Source organism: Scleropages formosus, chromosome 12 (genome assembly GCF_900964775.1).
Source record: "Scleropages formosus chromosome 12, fSclFor1.1, whole genome shotgun sequence".
Classification (NCBI taxonomy): Eukaryota; Metazoa; Chordata; class Actinopteri; order Osteoglossiformes; family Osteoglossidae; genus Scleropages; species Scleropages formosus.
The window spans coordinates 7485968-7506565 of NC_041817.1; the positions used below are offsets into that span (position 1 = coordinate 7485968).

Sequence of the window (20598 nt, forward strand, 5' to 3'; positions counted from 1 at the left end):
TTCTGGAAGAAATTTTTTTTTTTTTTTTTTTTAATTTTATCTTATTTATTTATTTTTTTTAATCTGGGGAGTTTCCCTGGGACCTCTGAATGACCTTATTTAAAGGTGCCCCCGGTACCTTCCCCATTCACACTGCTGCCATCCTTTACGTTTCAAAAAACAGCACCGCTTCGCACCTTTGAAAGAGCGCAGATGAAAAGGAACAAAAAACCAGAGACGAAATAAGAGTTTCCTAACTTCTTATTCCTTGATCAACAACAAATGTTGGAACATTAAGAAACAAACATTTTATGGTGTGTGAAATATTAACAAAGGAGATCAAAAACTACTGAAAACATTTTCACATTTTAATATTTTTTAGGTACATTCACACTTAAAGGACAAATGCACAGGTAAACATTGTTTCATATCAGCAACATTTTATTACATTTTATATACACTGTACACCCCCACCAAGTCAAGATTTTCATTAATATAAGAAAAGTTTCAATAGAAAATAGTCATGTTTTTCTTTGGTCCTTTTATACTCATTTTTAAATGTAATCATAATCCAAGCCATTACAATTGGAAACAAAATATGAAATGAGACAAAGTATATCCAGCACAACACAATCTCTGCACTCATTGTGTGACAAAAGAATCATATTCCAGATAAAAACAAATTGTGCAAACAAACTGTATCCTGCTATCAGGGTGCCTGCGATGGTGCTTCCAGGCCCTCATGTATACATGGCATCGTGTAGATTCTCCAGTCTGTGCTCCCTCTGTTTTCGTCTCTCCTGAAAGAAATGAGAACCACTATTAGCGCAAATGCAATTCTAGTTTCACCATGAAACTAGACACTTGCTGAGTCAGCAAGAAACAAACACACACACTGGCTGAAACCACTTGTCCCAAGCAGGGTCGCGGCGATCCAGAACCTAACTCGGCAACACAGGGCACAAGGCTGGAGGGGGAGGAGACACACCCAGGACGGGACACCAGTCCATCGCAAGGCATCCCAAGCAGGACTCGAACCCCAGACCCGCTGGAAAGCAGGACCCAGCCAAGCCCCCTATACCACCACGCCCCCTTCTCAACAAGAAACAATAGTACAAAAGGAACATTCAACTGTGTGTGGAAAAGTGAGTGAGCAACACACACACACACAGAGCACGTACTCACCTTGTCCTTCCTGAATTCTTCGTACTCTTGGTTGTCTGTAGGCAACTCATGACGACACAGTGGGCAAGAGTTCGTCTGATACAGACAAAACATCAACAAAACTGATTTCAGAGATCCATACTGCAATCTACATGAAGCATTACTATGTCCTACTGACAGTTAAAATACAAGCCCAATTCCAAAAAAACTACAACATTAAGGTCTTTACAACTATTTTTTCATTTTTCACTGGAACACTTTTCTAGGGTACTACAGCCAGAGAGGGGAACTGAACCTACGACCTGGGGGTTCAAAGAACAGTAACACCAACCACTATGCCACTAACTGCTCTTCATCACCAATATCACCTTGTTATTTCAACTTACGTCACATCGTTATTAATCCTAAACTACCCCGTCCCAAATTTCTAGAACGTATTGTAGGCATCAATTTTAGAATAAACGTATGACGAAGTAAAACATGAAATACCTTGTCTTTATATTGTTTTTGTTTCAATACAAGTCAATGTACAAATCACTCCTTTTTGATTTTATTAGCATTTTCCATACTGTCCCAACTTTTTTGGAATTGCAGTTGTATACATGAAGTCACATGTGATAAACTGAACCAGCAAGATGTTACCTGCTTAGATGACACATATTTGCAAATCTGAAAACACAACTGCAACAGTTTAGTACTCTGTCCAATGGCACTACAACAAAGTTCCTCGAGGCACTTCAACTGGCACATTTCAGGTTATTAAGTCCTTGCGCTTCAGGTGAACTGATGGCTTCAAATTGCCCATAGCGTATGTAGGTGTATCTATGTGTGATTCCACTGTTATGGACTGGCATCTTGTCCAGGATGTACTCTGCTTTACACTCTACACTTGAGACCAGCCTTACCCTGTGCTGGACAAGTTTTTATTGACAATATATGGATAGAGGACCACATTTCACTATGAATTTCACGTGTGTTCTAACATTGGGTTTCGGTGTTAATGAGGCTCATGTCCTGGACTGTACTTATTTGTTGCAGATTGGTTGTGCATTTAGAGTACCGTGAACCCGGGGCAGATATGGTTTTATTCCTCCGTCACCCTTTTCGCTGACATGTGACGGTTCCCTCTTATTCAAACTTCCCTATGTGCCGTCAGCAAACTTGCCGCCAGATGGATCGTGTCCAAAATGTGAATCCTTGATTCCACACTGATATCTTGAGCTGATCTTTATATCACCTTTTCCGCCACCCACCACCGAAATATACTTGCCCTGATGTAATTGGTAATAATTAAATAATTCTAGTAAGATGACACCGTAACACAGCTGGTGGCGAATGACCGCGGCCTTGATACTTCTACGGTGTGTTCCTGCACGGAGCGTAAGCCAGTTTGTGGCACATGGTCACGACATTTTATTTTGAGTATGTGCTTAAGACATTTTATAGAAAGACTTTGTTCATTTTTGTATGGTAAACCAGGCTACAGAAGGTCCACATCTCACAGCTGTAGAAGAGTGCAACTGTCAAACCTTCAAGAGTAACATATATTTGGTTTTGAGTACTTACCTAACATGATTAAGAATCAAACCACCAGCTGAGATACTGTTACATTAGATAACTTACACAGTGATCCAGGAACAAGCGTTGTGTTCTTTACATTAGTCGAGTCTTCATTTCCTTGCTGTGCACGTGCGCAGATATACTCTGAGAAAAGTGAAGGAATGGAGCTTTCTGGAAAGAACACGACTCATTTCCCACGGCTCACATATGTGTCACGTGCTTGAAGGTCTTATTCAAAACACATCTTTGAGTTTGTGCTAACTTCCTAACTGAAAAAGTCAGGAGTATATTCAGATGCGAGCCACTTATATCTTAAGTTTTTATAGGTCAAAAGCTAGCCTCCCAACACAAAGATTAATATTTACAACCTCATAACTCTTGGATCTAAGGTTAGAGCAGAACAATTTTGCAGACACTGTTTCTGTTAGGGGGTGCGGGGACGCAATGGGTTGGACCGGGTCCTGCTCTCCGGTGGGTCTGGGGTTCGAGTCCCGCTTGGGGTGCCTTTTGATGGACTGGTGTCCCGTCCTGGGTGTGTCCCCTCCCCCTGCAGCCTTACGCCCTGTGTTGTTGGGTTAGGCTCCAGATCCCCCCCGACCCCGTATGGGGCAAGCGGTTCAGACTGTGTGTGTGTATATGTGTTCTCTGTTACCACACTGTGTCCTATTATTGAAAATTTCTCACTGTCCATTTGGACTTGAGTGTCTTGTCTCTTTTCTACTCAACATCTGATGACTTGGTTTGTGTAAGATCACTTTTTCATCCTTCCCAACCACATATGAGTCAGAAAGGGATATTAAATTACTCGAATATGCACTGAATACCACGTAAAATAGATCAAGACACAAACTTCTCATGTTTCAGCACAAGTTGCATCTCCGAGGCGCTTCAAATAGCAATATGAGATTCAAATAGCATGTAAACTTTGGTAACTTTTCAGTTATTTCACAAAAGATCTCTGTTATAGCATTACAGTACAGTTTTGTTACCACCGAAACTGGATATAAATCAATTGTAAAAATCAACTATATCAGACTCCTGTTCCCCTGCAATAAGTCTGAAACAGCAAGGGTGGAGTGAATTTGAGGAGGGTGCACAGTGACCCTGGAAACATGATACTAAGTATTCAGTATGGGCCTGGACACCAGCTGGCTAAAAATACCTCTATGGAGCAGCCACGTCTAGTTTACTTCTTACCTTCCCAAGCCAGGGCAATATGCAACTGGAATGGAACAGGTGTTCACAGGGCATCTTTCTCACAGTCTCTTCCTCCTCAAACTCCAGCAAGCACACTGGGCATTTCAGACCCCGGTCTGCGTAAAGTAACATCGACAGATTATAGCCGTAGGATTTGTGTAAATGCAGCTTCAGCAGACAATTTTCACCATATGCACTGTCACTTCTAGTGGCGTTCCATCATGCCAGCTTGGGCTCACGTCAAACGCACCTGCTTGTTCAAAAGTGATGACAACAGTAGGAAGGTTTTGGACAGCTTGGCGGGCAGCAGGTGGCGGCAGTCGCTGGTCCCACTCTGACAAGTCAATTGGACCCAAGTCAATGTCCATTCCCTGCATCAAAGACCTGTGGACCAATCAGTGGGGAGTTTGGAGTTAGGGCTGGAGCCTTCCAATCTGAAGGGTCTTGGTTTAAATCCCACTCTTACTGTAGTAGTCTTGATTGCAGTACAGTTGTAATAACCTCCTGTATGAATGGATATGTCAAGGTAAAATTTATTAACTGGGTAGCATGGTGGCACAGTGAGTAGCAGTGTTGTCTCACAGCACGTGGCGGGTGCGAAAGAACGTGGGTTCGATTCCTGCTCAGCGTGTGTGGAATTTGCATGTTCTCCCTGTGTCTGTGTGGGTTTCCTCTGGGTGCTCTGGTTTCCTCCGGGTGCTCTGGTTTCCTCCCACACTCCAAAGACATGCTGTTCAGGTTCCCCCATAGTGTGTGAATGACAGAGAGTGTGTTCCACTGATGTATGGATGAGTGACCCAGTGTAAGGAGTGTATCTAGCAGTGTAAGTCACTGTGGTAAATAAGGTGTGTGGGCTGATAACACTACATAAACTTCTTTGGAGAAAAGCACCAAATTAAATGTAATTTCTAAGAAAAATTATCATCATAACACCAGTCAGACTCATAGAGCAATGTGTGAGCACCGCTTGGAGATCATATTTTAAGTGGTGAAGGACTGTGGAAACTGATGTTCACCTCGCCAGCTCCAGCAAGGCGTTCTGTCGGTACTGATCCTCTGGGTTCGTGGGCTCGCAGTCGTGCTCGTCAAAATAGGACGCCATCCTTCCTCGTGGACACCGGTCACTGCTTATCAGTACACATCCGTTATTACTGACGACAATGGATGGTGACAGTGATGTAGCGCGATCACAAAAAAAAACAGCGAGGAGAGACTTGGTTCACACGCCACTCCATTGTAAAAAATTATTATACGCCAAGTTAGCAAAGTAAGAGAGACTATTACTCCATTGAGTTGACGCTTTTCGCCAAAGCCACTGACAATTACCTACCCATTTATACAGTTATTGCTTTTTTTTTTTAGGATCCGTACAAGTTGGTACCTTGGCTTGATCGTTACATCACATGACACTGACAGCTGCCTGGCTGGGATTCGAACCTGCTGCTGCGCAAACTGCAGCACAACTGCCCTACCAGCTGTACCAATCATTGCTCTTATTACTATTTAGGATTTAATTATTCTTAAAAATTAAAAGTTTGATTACCTGTTCTAAATATCTCTGAGGTTTGTATCGTAGATGAGGAAAACAGTTTCAGTGCGATGTCATTCTACCGGGATAACCAGTATTTGCTGCACTCAACCAAACTTGAGGAGTGGCACTTTTTCATCCAATCAACGTCGGGCAAACGCACAGAAAGCCAATGAGAGAACAAATAGGATTGTGTTACGTCATGGCAGTTTGTGTGAGGTTGGTGGCTTCTCATTGGTTGAGTGATTTAAAAGGATGTTTTCGTATTGTAATATCTTCAAAAGTACCATGCGGTGAAGCACATGTTTCATTTTCCCAGTGGCGTGTGTCTGTGTCCGAATTCATTTTAGTTATCTAAGTTTCTCAAATCGTGACGCTTCTGCAATATCTTAAGACACGTGACATATTGATTTATTTGTTGTACTGCAAGGAAAAGACAAAACAACCATATACTGTAACATTAATTTAAAAAACGTAACAAGGACTTATTTTTGTTTGAATAAATAATGCCAATAAGTGAAAACTGTCTTGTGTCACGTAAAATCAGATGTATCTATTGTTAGGACTTGATGACAGTTACTAATCTTCTTAACTGGAATTCTATTCTTATATAATAAGAATATTGTATATGTTATATATTATATAATTCTGTCTTTTGCACAACAAAAAACAATATATTTTACTTTCATGAAAGTATTCCTGTGCTTTTCTTATTTTGAATGAACCTGTTGCTTAGTTTATTTGGTGTTTATTACTGATACATGTTGGTGTTTGTTATAAGTCAATCAGGCCTAATTCATTACAGAGTGCCTGGAACAGAAAGCAGGAGACACTGCATTCTTTCACACCCTTGCAACAGGGTAATGATAGAGTAGCTGGTCCAGCACAGAGGAGGATTCACCAAGTACTTCACAGCCTTCGCCTTGTAGCTTACCTGGCACCTGGTTACAGCTGTATGCGGCAGGTGGCAGCAGGCAGCTGGATTGGATTAGAAGATTGCAGCCTGCCAATACATTCTAAGAAGAAAAAGAAACCAGGAGGACGTTATGCAAGAGCTGACACACTGCAGTCTGTCACAGGAGAAAGGATCATGTGTTTTAGAGCCTGAATAGGGGTTCTTTGGGTGCTGGCTTGAACTTGGGGAAACTTGTTTATTTTCTTTGTGGGGTGACGTTTAAAGTGCATTATATAATGGCCTTTATAATACACAATAAAGGGGTTTTTTTTTTTTGGATATTTATCAAAGTTTCGCATTAGTGCAAACCTTGCACTGGAGTGAAGAGTTTAATCAAATAGGCCCAGTGTGTCGCACTGTGAAAACCCACACTAATTAGTAAATGAATTTGCCACTTGAGATCACTCTTCTCAGTAACATTTCAGGTAGAAATTTAACTAGCCACAATACAATTTACCACATTTTTGTTGTGAATAGGCGTGTAATATATAGGCTCTTAGCGGATGAAGCGGGTGAAATTAACAAATTGTCCGGTGTGATAGAGAGTTCCCGATAGGTGGACAAACCTGCTGGGAAGGGAAGAATCTTGGTTTGGGGTTGCGGATTGTGATCAGTCACAGGAACACAGAAGCAAGCAGTCATACATTAGGATATACACTATCTGTAGCAGCAGGGAGAAAGAGAAGAGCTGAGTGTCACCGCATAGCAGTGTTAGGAGAACCCATGAGAAGTGATGACAGAACCAAGGGAAGAGGTGAAGATGGAGAAGGGCAGAGGGCCCAGTTCTGAGCCCAGTGGAACACCAGCTGAGCGAGGCTGAGAGGCACACAGGGAGCTACATCAAACTATCTGGTAAGATCTAACAGGCAGGTAGACCTTAAATCATTTCAATGTTGTTCTTTTGATGCCAAGCTGTCTGAGAGAGGAGAGGAGAACCTGGTGATTGACCGTGTCAAATGCTGCAAGCAGCTCGAGGTGGATGAGGACCGAAGAGAGGGAGGTCGCTCGAGCAAACTAGAGAGCATCTGACACTGCAGGGAGGGCAGTCTCAGTAGAATGGACTTTGAACCGAGACCAGCCAACTCTCACAATGGGTAAAAAAATAAATAAATAAAATTTAAAGTTAGGGTTTTCCTCGGAGTCAATTTCCCCACCCGTGAATAAACTAGGCTGACAATGAAGGTAGATCAAAACTCAGGTCTAACCCCTGATTTTTAGCACTAAACTCTGATTCGTCTCACTGCACTGAGAAATGTTATCCATTTATGATATTAACACACTGCTCATACGCTGTTTGCCAAACATGGTGTATTAGCCTATTGATATGTGATACCCAGGTTTGTGTACCATTCTTGAGACCATTACTAAGAGTTTTTTTCAGTGCCTTTATTTTCTTCTTTTTCTATACAGCATAATTCATTTATTTCACCTTTTTTTACATTCACTCACAGAGAGGCATGCAAAAAAATGGCTTGTGGTGGCCACATAAATTCATGTAAGTCCACAAATCAAAACCAATGGTAGCATCAGCAATGAGTATAAATAATAATCTTAAGATCTATTGTATTAAAGGAAGAATAACATGAAAAATTAAAAAAAAAAAAAAAAACACACTGGCTGTGACAGGATACAGATACAGCAGCAAAGGTGTGATGACTCCACCCAGTATTTAAAAAAATATGAATACTGTACTTTACTTTTCTGCAACTTTAAAGTACCAAATCTGTGCTAACCTCTAAAGGATATGATTATTCCTGAAGTTAATGCATCACATTAATCCAGTCTTTTCTGTGCTAATACACAACCAACCTACTTACATTTATTCATAAATTTAGCAGGCGCTTTTCTGCAAAGCGACGTACAGCTCAGAACTTAGTACAAGTCCCTGAGTGAGGAGGCAATGATGTTTCTTTCAAGCTTGGGGAACGTGGTTCCGGGTCCTTATCTATTCTGCAAAATATTTCCTATCTGCAAAGAAGTGAGATCGATAAATGACATCAGCGTGGATTCCCTGCCTGATATTTCCCCATTTGACAATGACTGGGACACTGTTAATCTCACATATTTCCCATTCTGGGCTAAGAACACATCTGAACGCATGTAGCAATTCTGAAATTCTGAATATTGATGATATTCTGGGGTACATGTTTTAGTCTGAGATGTGACAATATTCATGTTTCGCTCCAGCGCTGTCCTTGTTCAATAAACTGGCGTCAAAATCTGTGCTACTGAAGAACTTCCGTGTGCATTTAATTGTCATTTCTGCTCATGTGACAGAGGTCAACACTGGCTTCTTAAGGCTCTGATTTACAGCATCTCTGCCTAGACGCATTATGGAAAAAAGGCAATCTATCTTTAGAAGTGGCCTACAGGTGTGGCAGTGGTAAGCTCATAAGTTATGCACTACCTCTGAAAAATGCGAAAGAGCAGCAGCTCAAGCAATGGTACCATTTTATCCTGTGGGACAGAACCCAAGCGCTCCCTATATGAACAAAGCATTTCTCTCAGCAGCTGAGAAATGTGTTCTGTCGAACCTGGCCAATATTCCCTGTCACCTTTTCAAGGAGGCCTGCCATAATTCCCTGCTAAGTCTCTTTGCTCCTCTCTTTTTCTCGCTGCGTTGTTTCTCGGCAGTGCTAGGTTTTAACAGACAGCGTGGGGTTAGGAGCTGTGACTTGATTGGAGTTCTGCTGTCCGGAGCTGGGCACCATCACGGAGATGACTACGATGATGATTACCAAAAGCACAAAAACACCAATGCCCCCGAGTAGTATCTTCATCTTCATGGCTTCACATCGTTTCTGCTGCTTCAACTTATGGGTCGTCTTTTCGAAGCCTTTACTCTGGGAGAGAAGCAAACCAAAGGTTGTCCATTAGACAGGAGCACTGCAAATGCAAACTGTACAATAGAAACTTGAGTGAAAATTCCATTAATATATTTTTGCACGAACGCTGAGGTGGTCTTACCAACTCTCTAATAAACATGTAGACCCTACTCATGATTATAATTTCTTTTTTCCACTGGGCCAGTGGAGAAGGAAGACAGCTTGGTCATTGTTTCAAATCAGATGCACTCAATGTGAACAAACATTCTACACTGTGTTCAATTTTGCCTTTTAGCATATGTGGTACATAGGGTATAAAGCATAAATCAATACATACAGTAAATATGTATACATATAGTATTTTCCAGCATGGTAAAGAATATTGCTGCTTTTGAAGCAATACTTTTCTTTGCTACAGTGGCTCATTCAGAATGAGTTTTCAGGAAACCTTGCGCTGCAACAGGCAAAAGAATGGAACGTGACCCAGGAGGTGTTAACGGTTTGAGTGGGAAACCTGCACTGCACTTCTGTTGTATAGACTGTCACACCAGGTCATTCTGACTTTCTGGAACTGAGAAATAGGCCTCAACTCATTCACCTTATGAAAAAGGAAATGCCATTCTAAAAATATCGACATAAAATAGAATCAGGATGTAAATTCTACATTCTTCTTTGACCTAACCCCACCCACAGCATATTTATAGGCATCGAAGCGATTTCAGATAGTGTGTCTGTATGTGTGTATGTGTGATATGAGGGACTGGGGAGAGAGCTTTAGGGTAGACATGAGTCAGGTTCCATTACCGCGGCAGTTTTCTAAGCATGCGCTGCACAGTCTCGGCGGTGAAAGTGAAGCTTGGATGAGTCTGCGTGCCTAGCCTCCAGCTCACCATCTCCAACAGGTGTTCGGCTCGGTCCTCAAGCTCCCCCAACTTGCCCGTCCGTTCTTCTGCCTTGTTCAGGTTGTCCAGCATGATCTCCTTCACCTCCTCCACCTCCTCTTGCGCCTGCTTCAGGCGACTCTTGCCGTTCTCCTAGGAGGGGGACAGGACAGACACTGATACTTGCCGCAGGGAGCGAGTCAGGTTGGGTAAGGACAGCCTCATGGCTCCCCCCATTGCCTCATGGTGTTCAAACTAGATTGCAGCTAAAGGCAACTGCAAACCATGGACCAAGGACTGGTGGTAAATATTTACACTGATTCTTAAATCCAAGGTTAAAAACACTTTTGGCAGGCAATGCAAACAATGTCAAGAGAAAAAGAATGTCTGACGGTTTGTCCCCGACAATTTTGTGATCTATTTCCTCACAGTGGATAGCGTAGATAAATAAACAGAAATGACTTTGCGGAAAGAAAAAGGGTTCAGGAGGGGTTTGTTCGTTCTGACTTGGACTCTCCCACATACCAGTTTGCAGGGAGCTCAGACCTTTGTTTACCATAATCTCCTGGAAGGCATTTCTGGAGCAGTATTCTCCATCCCAGAAAACTCAGCTTTTCAGTGGGATGGACAAAAGACTTGCACAACTTTTTGTCTATTCAATTCGAAGCCTCGCATTTCCAAGCTGAAAGAGATAATTCCAGCACCCCACTGTGGGAAACAGTGTAAAATGGGAGTATTTTGTGGGGGGAAGAAAGCCATGCTAGCATTTGCCAGCAGTGAGACTGAACCTGCCACCTTTCCAGAGGAATGGGAAATGAATCCTTTCAGACAGGCTTTGTGAACAAAGAGCTAGCGGTGAAAAAAATTGGAAAGTGCCAAGTTCAAGGCAAAAACACTTCCCAGTAAATCAGACACTCTAACATCAGAGTCATTAATTACCCTGAGGCTGAATGCCAGAGTACAATGAAGGGAAGCCAGTAGCACATGAAAGGGGGGATGATGTGAAAAATAAATTAATATTCTCTGGCTATGTCCTCCCTCTGAACCCTTTCCCAAGAGAATCCATCTTACTTTTTATTGTATCTTTGTTTATTTTGTACATGAAAATAAATAGAAAAGCTAATAACAATAATAACACATCTTACTGTCACTCTGAATCTGTTATTAAAGGTTTCTTTTTTTTAAAAAAAAAAGAAATCCCTGGAGTTTGATATTACAGTTCCCATTGAGACTGCTCAGTCCGGCCTCTCGCTGCTTCAGCTGAGTCTTCAAAGGGAGCATCGGTCATTCGTTTATAGTTTCATCACATAATAATCTGGCAGTCTCAGTGTAAACTATTACTGAATTTCTTGTGCCATAAAGAAGACACTGCCAAGAACTAACTCCATTTAGCCCAGGGACTGTTGGATTCTCTCTTCTTCCAAAAAAAAGGGCAGGGTTTGTGTGAAAATTTTATGACTTTTATCTCCTTGTAACCAGGGCTGTGGAGTCGGTACACAAAACCTTCGACTCCGACTCCAGTATCCCAATAATTGCTTCCGACTGCGATTCCAGGACTCCGAGTCCGACTCCACAGCACTGCCCAAAAGTTGCACATTATTTTGGGGGTTGACTTATCCAGCGAATATAGGCCTAAACCTATATTACACCTCTCAGCTTACACACTGGATCGTCTTATACCCCAGCATATACGATACATTCAGTCAGAGTTGGAACACTTATACCGTCTCCGACTCCAATAACTCAATAACTGTTTCAGACTCCAACACCACAGCACTCCTTGTAACAACATGTTTTCACTTTAAAATTAGCAGAATTTCACTGTTAAAGTCAGTTAATCTTCCAGGCTCTTTTGATTGGCTGCAGCATGAGCTCCGCCCACAGATGCCCCCAAGAGCCTTCAGGTATTGGCTGCTAGCTGTGGCAAATGTTTTGCTCCTCCAGTCAGCATTGAGTAGGTACCATGTGACCAGCAGTTCATATAGAAAAATATCTGCTTGAAGAACATTGTAGCAGAGGACTGCCTGTCTCCAAGTATGTGTAAACATTAATGTAACCTCCAGCTCGATAGTAGAAAACTGGTGAAAATATAAAGCAACACAACAGCGATAATAATAATAATAATTTCATAAATTAATTCTCTGTAGAAAAAAAAACGTAATTACCACTAATTAGGGGCACATTTTTTGCATGTTATTGCTCATTCTTGAGCTGAACAAAATATGTTTATCAATTCCAAGCTGAAATCTTTCTATCGAAAATTATATCATAAAATTTTGGACATTCATAAAGAATCTTTTCACCAGTCTTAAAGTGAAACCATTTCTTCTACATCTCATTTCCTCTTGATTCCAGCTGTTCAAAACAAAAAAACATCCATTGCTTTCAAGTTGTGTCACTGAAACTGGCGGAATAAGAACTTGTTTTTTGCCATGATCACACTTTAACGCTAGACTGGTTCTGTGCCTCAAGTAAACACACACACATGCTGTCTGAAACCGCTTTGCCCAAGCAGGGTTGCAGCGAACAGGAGTTTAACCCAGCAACACAGGGTACAAGGCTGGAGGAGGAGAGGACACACCCAGGATGGGATGCCAGTCTGTCACCAGGCACCCCAGGCAGGACTCGAACCCCAGCCCCCCCAGAGAGCAGGAACAAGCAAATCCTGCTGCACCACCACACCCCCCTCAACAAGTAAACACTGGTACAAAAATTTCTAAAAAGCTACAGCTGTGACCTAGTAAATGAAAATAAAATACAGACTGTAACACATACTTTCATTTAACCACACAACACATTCTCTTCATCTGTTGAGAAATGCACTTTTGTGTATCATGCATTGTGTCCTTTGGAGAAATGTATAATTTCACTGAACAAATGTAAATATAAACTATACAGCTTTGCTTCAAAAAAATCTGAATGACAGACCTGAGAACCATTTCTGAAATCAACAAGTTTTATGTGATGTGAGGAAGTCCATACATGTGTGATTTTTATGATTCCTGCAATACTTGCCATTTTGAAATAGTTAACCAAAAGATTTAATTAAGTATATTATGTTACAGGCGGGAGAGTGCGGTGGCGCAGTGGGTTGGACCGGGTCCTGCTCTCCAGTGGATCTGGAGTTCAAATCCTGCTTGGGGTGCCTTCCAATGGACCAGCGCCCCGTCCTAGGGGTGTCCCCTCCAGCCCTTTGCCCTGTGTTGCCGGGTTAGGCTCTGGCTCCCTGCGACCCCGTATGGGACAAGCGGTTTCAGATGATGTGTGTGTATGTGTATTATGTTACATCACAGCATTGTCATTTACATTTATTCACTTAGCAGATGCTTTTCTCCAAAGCAACTTACAATGAGTACTATGTAGTGTTATGAGCCCACACACCTTATTTACCAAGGTGACTTACACTGCTAGATACACTACTTACACTGGGCCACTCATTCATACATCATTGTGAAATGTCAGTATCCAGTTGCCGATACTCTATTGTATAACTGCAACCTAAATTCCATTTCATAGTAAGCAATCTGAGAAACAACAGGCATTTCAATAGCCCATTTTGATAACCAAACAATAGAAGTAGGTCATAGTTTTGTAATCTATATAAAAATCAGTAATCCTGTTCTTTTATCAACCATCAGTGGCCTCCTAACTTGAGAAATGCTGTCCTGTCTAGCTGTCTTCCTTCCTTCCTTACTTCCTTCCTCCCTTCCTTCCTCCGTTCTGCTCCTCGTTGTCTTTCTCATGACCATGCCTCGGGACTGATAAATGTACCTGGCATTTCCTGCAGTGCACCAGTGCTTACTCTGGTACATCCTTTCTTTCCCAGCATTAAGGATGCAACAGTCAACTGAAATTTTTGTCTTGCTCCACGATGAAATTCAAACTCTTAGCCGGAAAAGTACTTTTAAACAAATGTGCCTTTAAACCCTTACATCTGCACAAAAAAACATGAAATTAACCAAATGCATTCTAAAAACATGCATGCTGCATAAACTCCAGTGAAAACAGTTTACAGACATTTTTACTATTCCAGTTCAGATTTTTACCAAATGCAACTGACCACTGATTTGCCACCTTCTACAGCAGATGGTACTCTGCTGAAGTTCTCAAAAATTTCACTTGTTTCCCAACATAACCAAGTGAAGCAATTCCAGAGGAAAAGCGAAAGAACACAAAACAAATGTCTGCTGATGTAGTTTTTATTTGTGACGCTGGTGTTAAACAGCTACCTGCTTTATTTACATTTAAGGTAATTCATCTCATGACACTGGCTGCAACAGAATTGCCTGGAGAGGAGAGGAGAGGAGAGGAGAGGAGAAGGATAAGGAGGAGAGGAGAGGAGAAGGATAAGGATGAGAGGAGAGGAGAGGAGAGGGATAAGGGGGAGAGGAGAGGAGAGGAGAAGGATAAGGGGGAGAGGAGAGGACAGGAGAGGAGAGGACAGGAGAGGAGAAGGAGGAGAGGAGAGGAGAAGGATAAGGAGGAGAGAGGAGAGGAGAAGGATAAGGATAAGGGGGAGAGGAGAGGAGAGGAGAGGAGATGAGAGGAGAGAGGAGAGGAGAAGGATAAGGGGGAGAGGAGAGGAGAGGAGATGAGAGGAGAGAGGAGAGGAGAAGGATAAGGGGGAGAGGAGACGAGAGGAGAGGAGAGGAGAGGAGAAGGATAAGGATAAGGGGGAGAGGAGAGGGAGAGGGAGAGGAGAGGAGAAGGAGGAGAGGAGAGGAGAGGAGAAGGATAAGGGGGAGAGGAGAGGGAGAGGGAGAGGAGAAGGAGGAAAGGAAAGGAAAGGAAAGGAAAGCTGGTACTGTGATGGCTAAATCTGCTGCCTTCAGACCCAAAGGATTAATACCCTTGGCTTGAGTAAGCCTTACCTACCCTAAATTACCCAGCTGTGCTAATGGGTAAATAATTGCAAGTTGCTTTGGAGGAAAGCATCAGATAAATGAATACATGTAAAAGAGAGGAGAGCAGCCCTGGTCCAGGGTTCAGGTCGGGGGACGACACTGGCTGCTCGCACAAAGTGTCACGTGCAGGTTCGAAAGCTGTAGCTCCACTAAAGAAGTGTGTGTGACTGAGAGTCGACACGACAGTACAGCTCACATGTATCTATCTCACGTTCTTTATTCTGAGTTTATTTTTTTGAGTTTTTTTTTTTATTTGTTTGCATGAATTGTTTGCTGAGAGATGTGTACGTCGTCGCTTTGGACAAGCGTCTGCTAAATGAAAAAATCATGTAAATGTAAATGTTTGTTTATTCTGTTTGTTCGCCCTCCTCCTCCTCCTGCCAACAATTACTCAACGGGGGCAACGAAACACAGCGGGACTTTGTAACACACCTGTTCTACTGAAATGCGAAGACTGGTACGAAAATAATTTTAAACACACGCCTCCAGGTAGCGGACTGCACACGTTCACACAACCGCACTCGTTGCAACTATTTGGATTCGGTGCAAATAATAATAACATATTTCCAAGCAAGCGCTTGAGGAATAAACTCGGTGCACAACGTACACGAAATGAACATGTATTGTTGACAAGCATATCTGGTAGAAGAAAAAATAAATAAAATGTGCAAAGAAAAGTGAGACTGTGAGAAGCGCTCGCGAGGTGAGGGATCCTCGAGTCTGATAACGGGTTTCCAGCAGCTGTGTCCTCGTACCGAACTCGAACTGAATAACAGCTAAAATAAATCTAAAAAAGAGATAAGTTGGGTAAAATTATTTTTAAAAAAAAAAAAAAAAAAAAAAAACGGTTCACACCTTTCTTGTTTGGCTGAAGAGTGGAGCGAGAACTCACCATTTCCGTGCCGAATCAGCGCATCCGAAAGCGCAGCGCGGCGCACGGCAAGGACCCCGCGCAGAAAGAGCAAGTAATGAGCGCGCGCTCGCCCGCCCGCTCGGTCTATCGGTCGCTGTTGTCCCGCTCCGAGCTCGTGCCGTGGCTCCGCGGCTCCGTGGCTCCGCTCCCTCCTCCTTTGCGCTGTCACTCTTGACAAGGAGGTCCCAGTGCGCAGTGACCTCGCGCGGAAGAGCCGCTTTCCTTATCTATCAGTGGCAGCACAGCAGGCAGAGACACAAAAAAGAGAGAGGAGGTGACGAACGCGCAGCGCACAGAGCGCCTCTCAAATTACAGCACCGGGGCCCCTCCGTCTTACTCTCCTCATTTATTACTTTCACTTTCATCCCTTCATCATGCCTCAGCAATATCGGTATATATGCGTGTCAAGTATATGAATCATTCCCACTCTGGGGGGCTTGCGCTTATGAAATGGCGTGGGGGTGATCTTCTCGGTTCTCCCTGTTCTCTCTCAGCTGCGTTTTTTACCAGTTTACACATCTCCAGGAATTAATTCGAATTAATTTTACATTGACATTTCGTTAATTTAGCGGACACTTTTCTCCAAAGCGACGTACATCTCGTAGAAAACACGATGTGTTCATTACATTAGCAGAAAGAGACACTTAGATGCGGACTCATGATTCTAAAGTACAGTTAGTTTGTTACTTTCCACTATATGAACCAATGTTCATCACATGAGTACCTGCCTCAAGGTTTATCTGTTATCCGAGTTATGATCTCAAAGTTATACAGCATTAACATTTACGGAAGAGTGTGTGAATCCAGAAGAGGTGAGTTCTAAGACCCTTTTTAATTGTGGGCAGGGATTCAGCAGTTCTGAGTGAGAGGGGGAGGTCCTTCCACCACAACGGAGCCAGAACCAAGAACCTTCGTGCTTTTGGACCTCACAATTTTGAGAGACTTATTTTGTTGGAGCTCTCACTCTATTCCTGATCACTGGCTGCACCCTAGCAAGGCTGCCAAGCCCCCCTCCCCCTTTTCCACCCCCCACACAGACAGACACATTTTTGAACCGCTTGTCCCATACGGGGTCGCGGGGAACCGGAGCCTACCCGGCAACACAGGGCGTAAGGCTGGAGGGGGAGGGGATACACCCAGGACAGGACGCCAGTCTGTCGCAAGGCACCCCAAGTGGGACTCGAACCCGAGACCCACCAGAGAGCAGGACCCGGTCCAACGTGCCACCATGCCCCCCCGCCCAACACAGACAAGAGGCCCAAAATCAAAAGCATGGAGGTTTTCAGTTTGGCTCTGCTGTTCTTAATGAACATGCACCCGTTTGCATCCAAATCTCTTGATGTAATGCGCTGAGAATGTATTGTTGTCTGCTAAATTAATAAATGAGAATGTATTCTATTGATATCCGACTGGCCAGATTAGCAGTAAATTGAAGCAGCTGCCACAGTAAGGTGGCATTTCAGGTGTGTGTGTTATAGTGCCTGCTGTCCTTTCCTCTTAACTGCTCACATCATTTCTGGTTCATTGTCCTTTTTGTGGGGGGCGCGGTGGTGCAGTGGGTTGGACCTTGGCCTGCTCTCCGGTGGGTCTAGGGTTTGAGTCCCACTTGGGGTGCCTTGCGATGGACTGGCGTCCTGTCCTGGGTGTGTCCCCTCCCCCTCCAGCCTTACGCCCTGAGTTGCCGGGTTATGCTCCGGTTCCCTGCAACCCCGTATGGGACAAGCGGTTCTGAAAGTGTGTGTGTGTCCTTTTTGTGCCAAAACCAGTGTCTTCGATGACATCAGTGCCACATCTCGACTGACAGCATCGACAACTCAAGGGGTTAAATGCTTTGACCTAGAATGGCAAAATCAAAATTAATATTTAATAATCAGAGGACGGGTTGGACCCCAGTGCTGGTTTTATTGAAGAGAATCAGGACAGGGGTTCTTTGGGCAAAGTTATGAAGAACCCTGGTCAAGGTCAATACAGAGTTGGATATCTTGATTACTGAGGGGATCAAGGGCCCTGGACCAAGAGCACTTATCTCACTGAGATTCTGGGAGTGGTGGAGCTGCTTTACATTTATCAGACACTTTTTTCCAAAGCAACTTTCAAGGAACCCTACATAGCATTTTCAGTCCATACCTTATCCACTAAGGTGACCTACGCTGCTAGATACACTATTTACAATGGATCACTCATCCATACATTAGTGGAACACACTCTGTCTGTCACTTACACACTATGGGTGAACCTGAGCAGCATGTCTTTGGACTGTGGGAGAAAACCAAAGCACCAAGAGTAAACCCACACAGACACAGGGAGAACATGCAAACTCCACATTGACTGAGGGGGGGGGATTGAACCCACATCTTCTCACACAACCCAGGCACCATGAGAGAGCAGCACTACTTGTTGTGCCACCAAGCTTTTTTACCTCCCTTTGTTCTGATTCAGGTGTGCCTGCTTGAGCTGCTGGAACATTCCAGGGCACACACGCACACACACACATTTTCAGAACCACCCATCCCATACAGGGTCACAGGGAACCAGAGCCTACCCAGCAACTCAGGGCACAAGGCCAGAGGGGGAGGGGACACACCCAGGACAAGATGCCAGTCCACCCCAAGGCACCCCAAGCAGGACTCAAACCCCAGACCCACTGGAGAGCAGAACCTGGTCCAACCCACTGCACCACCGCACCCCCATTGTTCCAGGGTATGAAAGATGTAATGATAAAACAGCTTGGTTAAAAGTGACATACAGTATATTAAGTGAATATTGCACAGATGCTCATTAGGTTATGACCCTGTATGACAGACTATTTTCTATTCCACACACACTGACCAAAACCACTCGCACTTGTCCCAAGCGGGGGTCGCAGCAAGCCGGAGCCTAACCTGACAACACAGGGCGCAAGGCTGGAGGGAGGGAAACACATCCAGGACAGGACACCAGTCCATTGCAAGGCCCCAAGAGGGACTTGAACCCCAGACTCACCAGAGAGCAGGCACAGGCCAAGCCTGCTGCACCACCACACCCCCTTTTCTAATCCTATGGGCCAGATTTTTTAAACTATGAAAATTATACACTTGCTCCTCAGATAATGCATGGCAGTGATATGAATTTAAGGAATGATAATTTTCTGCATTTTTCCCAAAATTTCTGATTCTACTGGAGCGAAGGCAACTTATGCAAACCCACGAAGATGGGATAGATGTTGGAGAAATGGCATATGAATGGAATTAGTTGTGAACCGAACCACCTAATTCAGCTCATTATCACAGTGTTTACAGCTGTTGTCTGATCTTCATGAGTGTTCTGATTCCAATGTCCTGTGGAAGGAGAGGTATACCATCGTTATGGAAACCAAAGTGGAGATAAATAAAGCTGGCTTGAAGCAGAGGTACCCCTCCTCTTTATGGGATGCACCGGTCAACAATCGTAACTGAATATTCAGAGACAACACTGCATTATATTCATTAATTTTACTTTTTAATTTTAATGCACCTGGAGGTTAATACAATGAAACCACAAAAAGACATCTGGTAGTGTAGTAGCTAGATCTGTTACCTTTGGGCCCAAAGGTGACAGGTTTGAGTCCCACCTACAGCTGTAGTACCCTTGAGCGAGGTACTTACCCTGAATTGCTCCAGTAAAATTATCCAGCTGTATAAATGGGTAAATAATTGTAAGTTGCTTTGAATAAATGTAAGTTCAGTCACTCACTCTTTTTAACTTCTCGTCAGGGTCATGGCAGTCTGGAGCCTATTGCGGAATTGCTGGCACAGGGCCAGGGAGGTACACCCTGGACAGGATGTTAGTCCATCACTAGTTTCTCAGAGCATTTTTACTTATGGTTGCTATATCTGAGATTTAGCGGAACCTGTCCCACACATCATTTGAGAAATTACAGATAAGATTTTGATGGTGACTTAGTGGTAAAAGTGAATTTGTATTTACAAACTCAAATTATGAACACATTTCCAGTCCCCGCTTTCGGTGCTGAGGACCAGCTGTACAGTAATTTGTGCTGGGATGGGAGAGATTCACCGTTCAAAATAAATGTGATAAAACACAAAATTGTACTAAGCTGAAACCAAACTTTGAAATGAAACAGCACGTGTTTTGTCCAAGATCAGCCAGACACAGGTTACATTGGCATATCCTGAATAGCCTTTTTGTAATGTTGTTTACCATGTCAACAACAACAAACTCTTCTTTAAATGACATTATGACAATTTACTGCAGTGGAATATTAGCTGTTATATAAATTGAACACTATATAATGTTGAAGTGAAACCATCTGAGGAGTAAAGACAGATGTTTTTTTCCTTCTGTAAAGGAGGAAGTGAATAAACCGCAAGGGTGGCTTATTTATTACATTTCAAGACCATTTCATGTTGCTCACAAACTGAAGTTTGTTGAAGCATGCGTGCAGTGAGAACGCACCTGTTGCACTTCACCGAATTCACGTGGTTTGTAAAAGCATGGTATGGAAATAGGCTGTAACGTGTCAGATCATGCATGGAGAAAACCTGAATATGTCCATGGGTGTTACTGGGATTGCTGTGGTAATCCTGTAGTCCTTCAATAGAAAGAAATGTTCACGCAGTGTATTGGGTAACAAAGTTGTGGAACCTTCTCTTTCAGCTGAAACACATGGCTGGAGCTCTTCGTCAATTTTATGGGTCCATAAACAAGGCCCCA

General features: G+C 43.3%; 2 protein-coding genes across 3 annotated transcripts; both read right to left on the reverse strand.

The window, feature by feature from the left end:
- Nucleotides 1–303: 303 nt before the first annotated feature.
- rnf181 (ring finger protein 181) lies at nt 304–5539 on the reverse strand. Of its 2 annotated transcripts, none has more exons than XM_018762475.1 (6): nt 5444–5539; nt 4917–5024; nt 4151–4284; nt 3901–4016; nt 1165–1239; nt 304–779 (listed from the first exon to the last, which is right to left on the reverse strand). In XM_018762475.1, exons 2-6 carry the CDS (start codon nt 5000–5002, stop codon nt 720–722), a joined length of 471 nt encoding a protein of 156 aa, XP_018617991.1. In that variant the 5' UTR covers nt 5003–5024; nt 5444–5539; the 3' UTR covers nt 304–719. The 2 variants fall into 2 exon arrangements, with proteins under 2 accessions (XP_018617991.1, XP_018617992.1); XM_018762476.1 differs by having other exon boundaries at nt 4917–5027.
- A 2264-nt stretch (nt 5540–7803) lies between these two features.
- Nucleotides 7804–16150, reverse strand: vamp5 (vesicle-associated membrane protein 5). The gene is made up of 3 exons (XM_018762480.2): nt 15886–16150; nt 10099–10242; nt 7804–9226 (listed from the first exon to the last, which is right to left on the reverse strand). Exons 1-3 carry the CDS (start codon nt 15886–15888, stop codon nt 9020–9022), a joined length of 354 nt encoding a protein of 117 aa, XP_018617996.1. The 5' UTR covers nt 15889–16150; the 3' UTR covers nt 7804–9019.
- Nucleotides 16151–20598: the final 4448 nt, after the last annotated feature.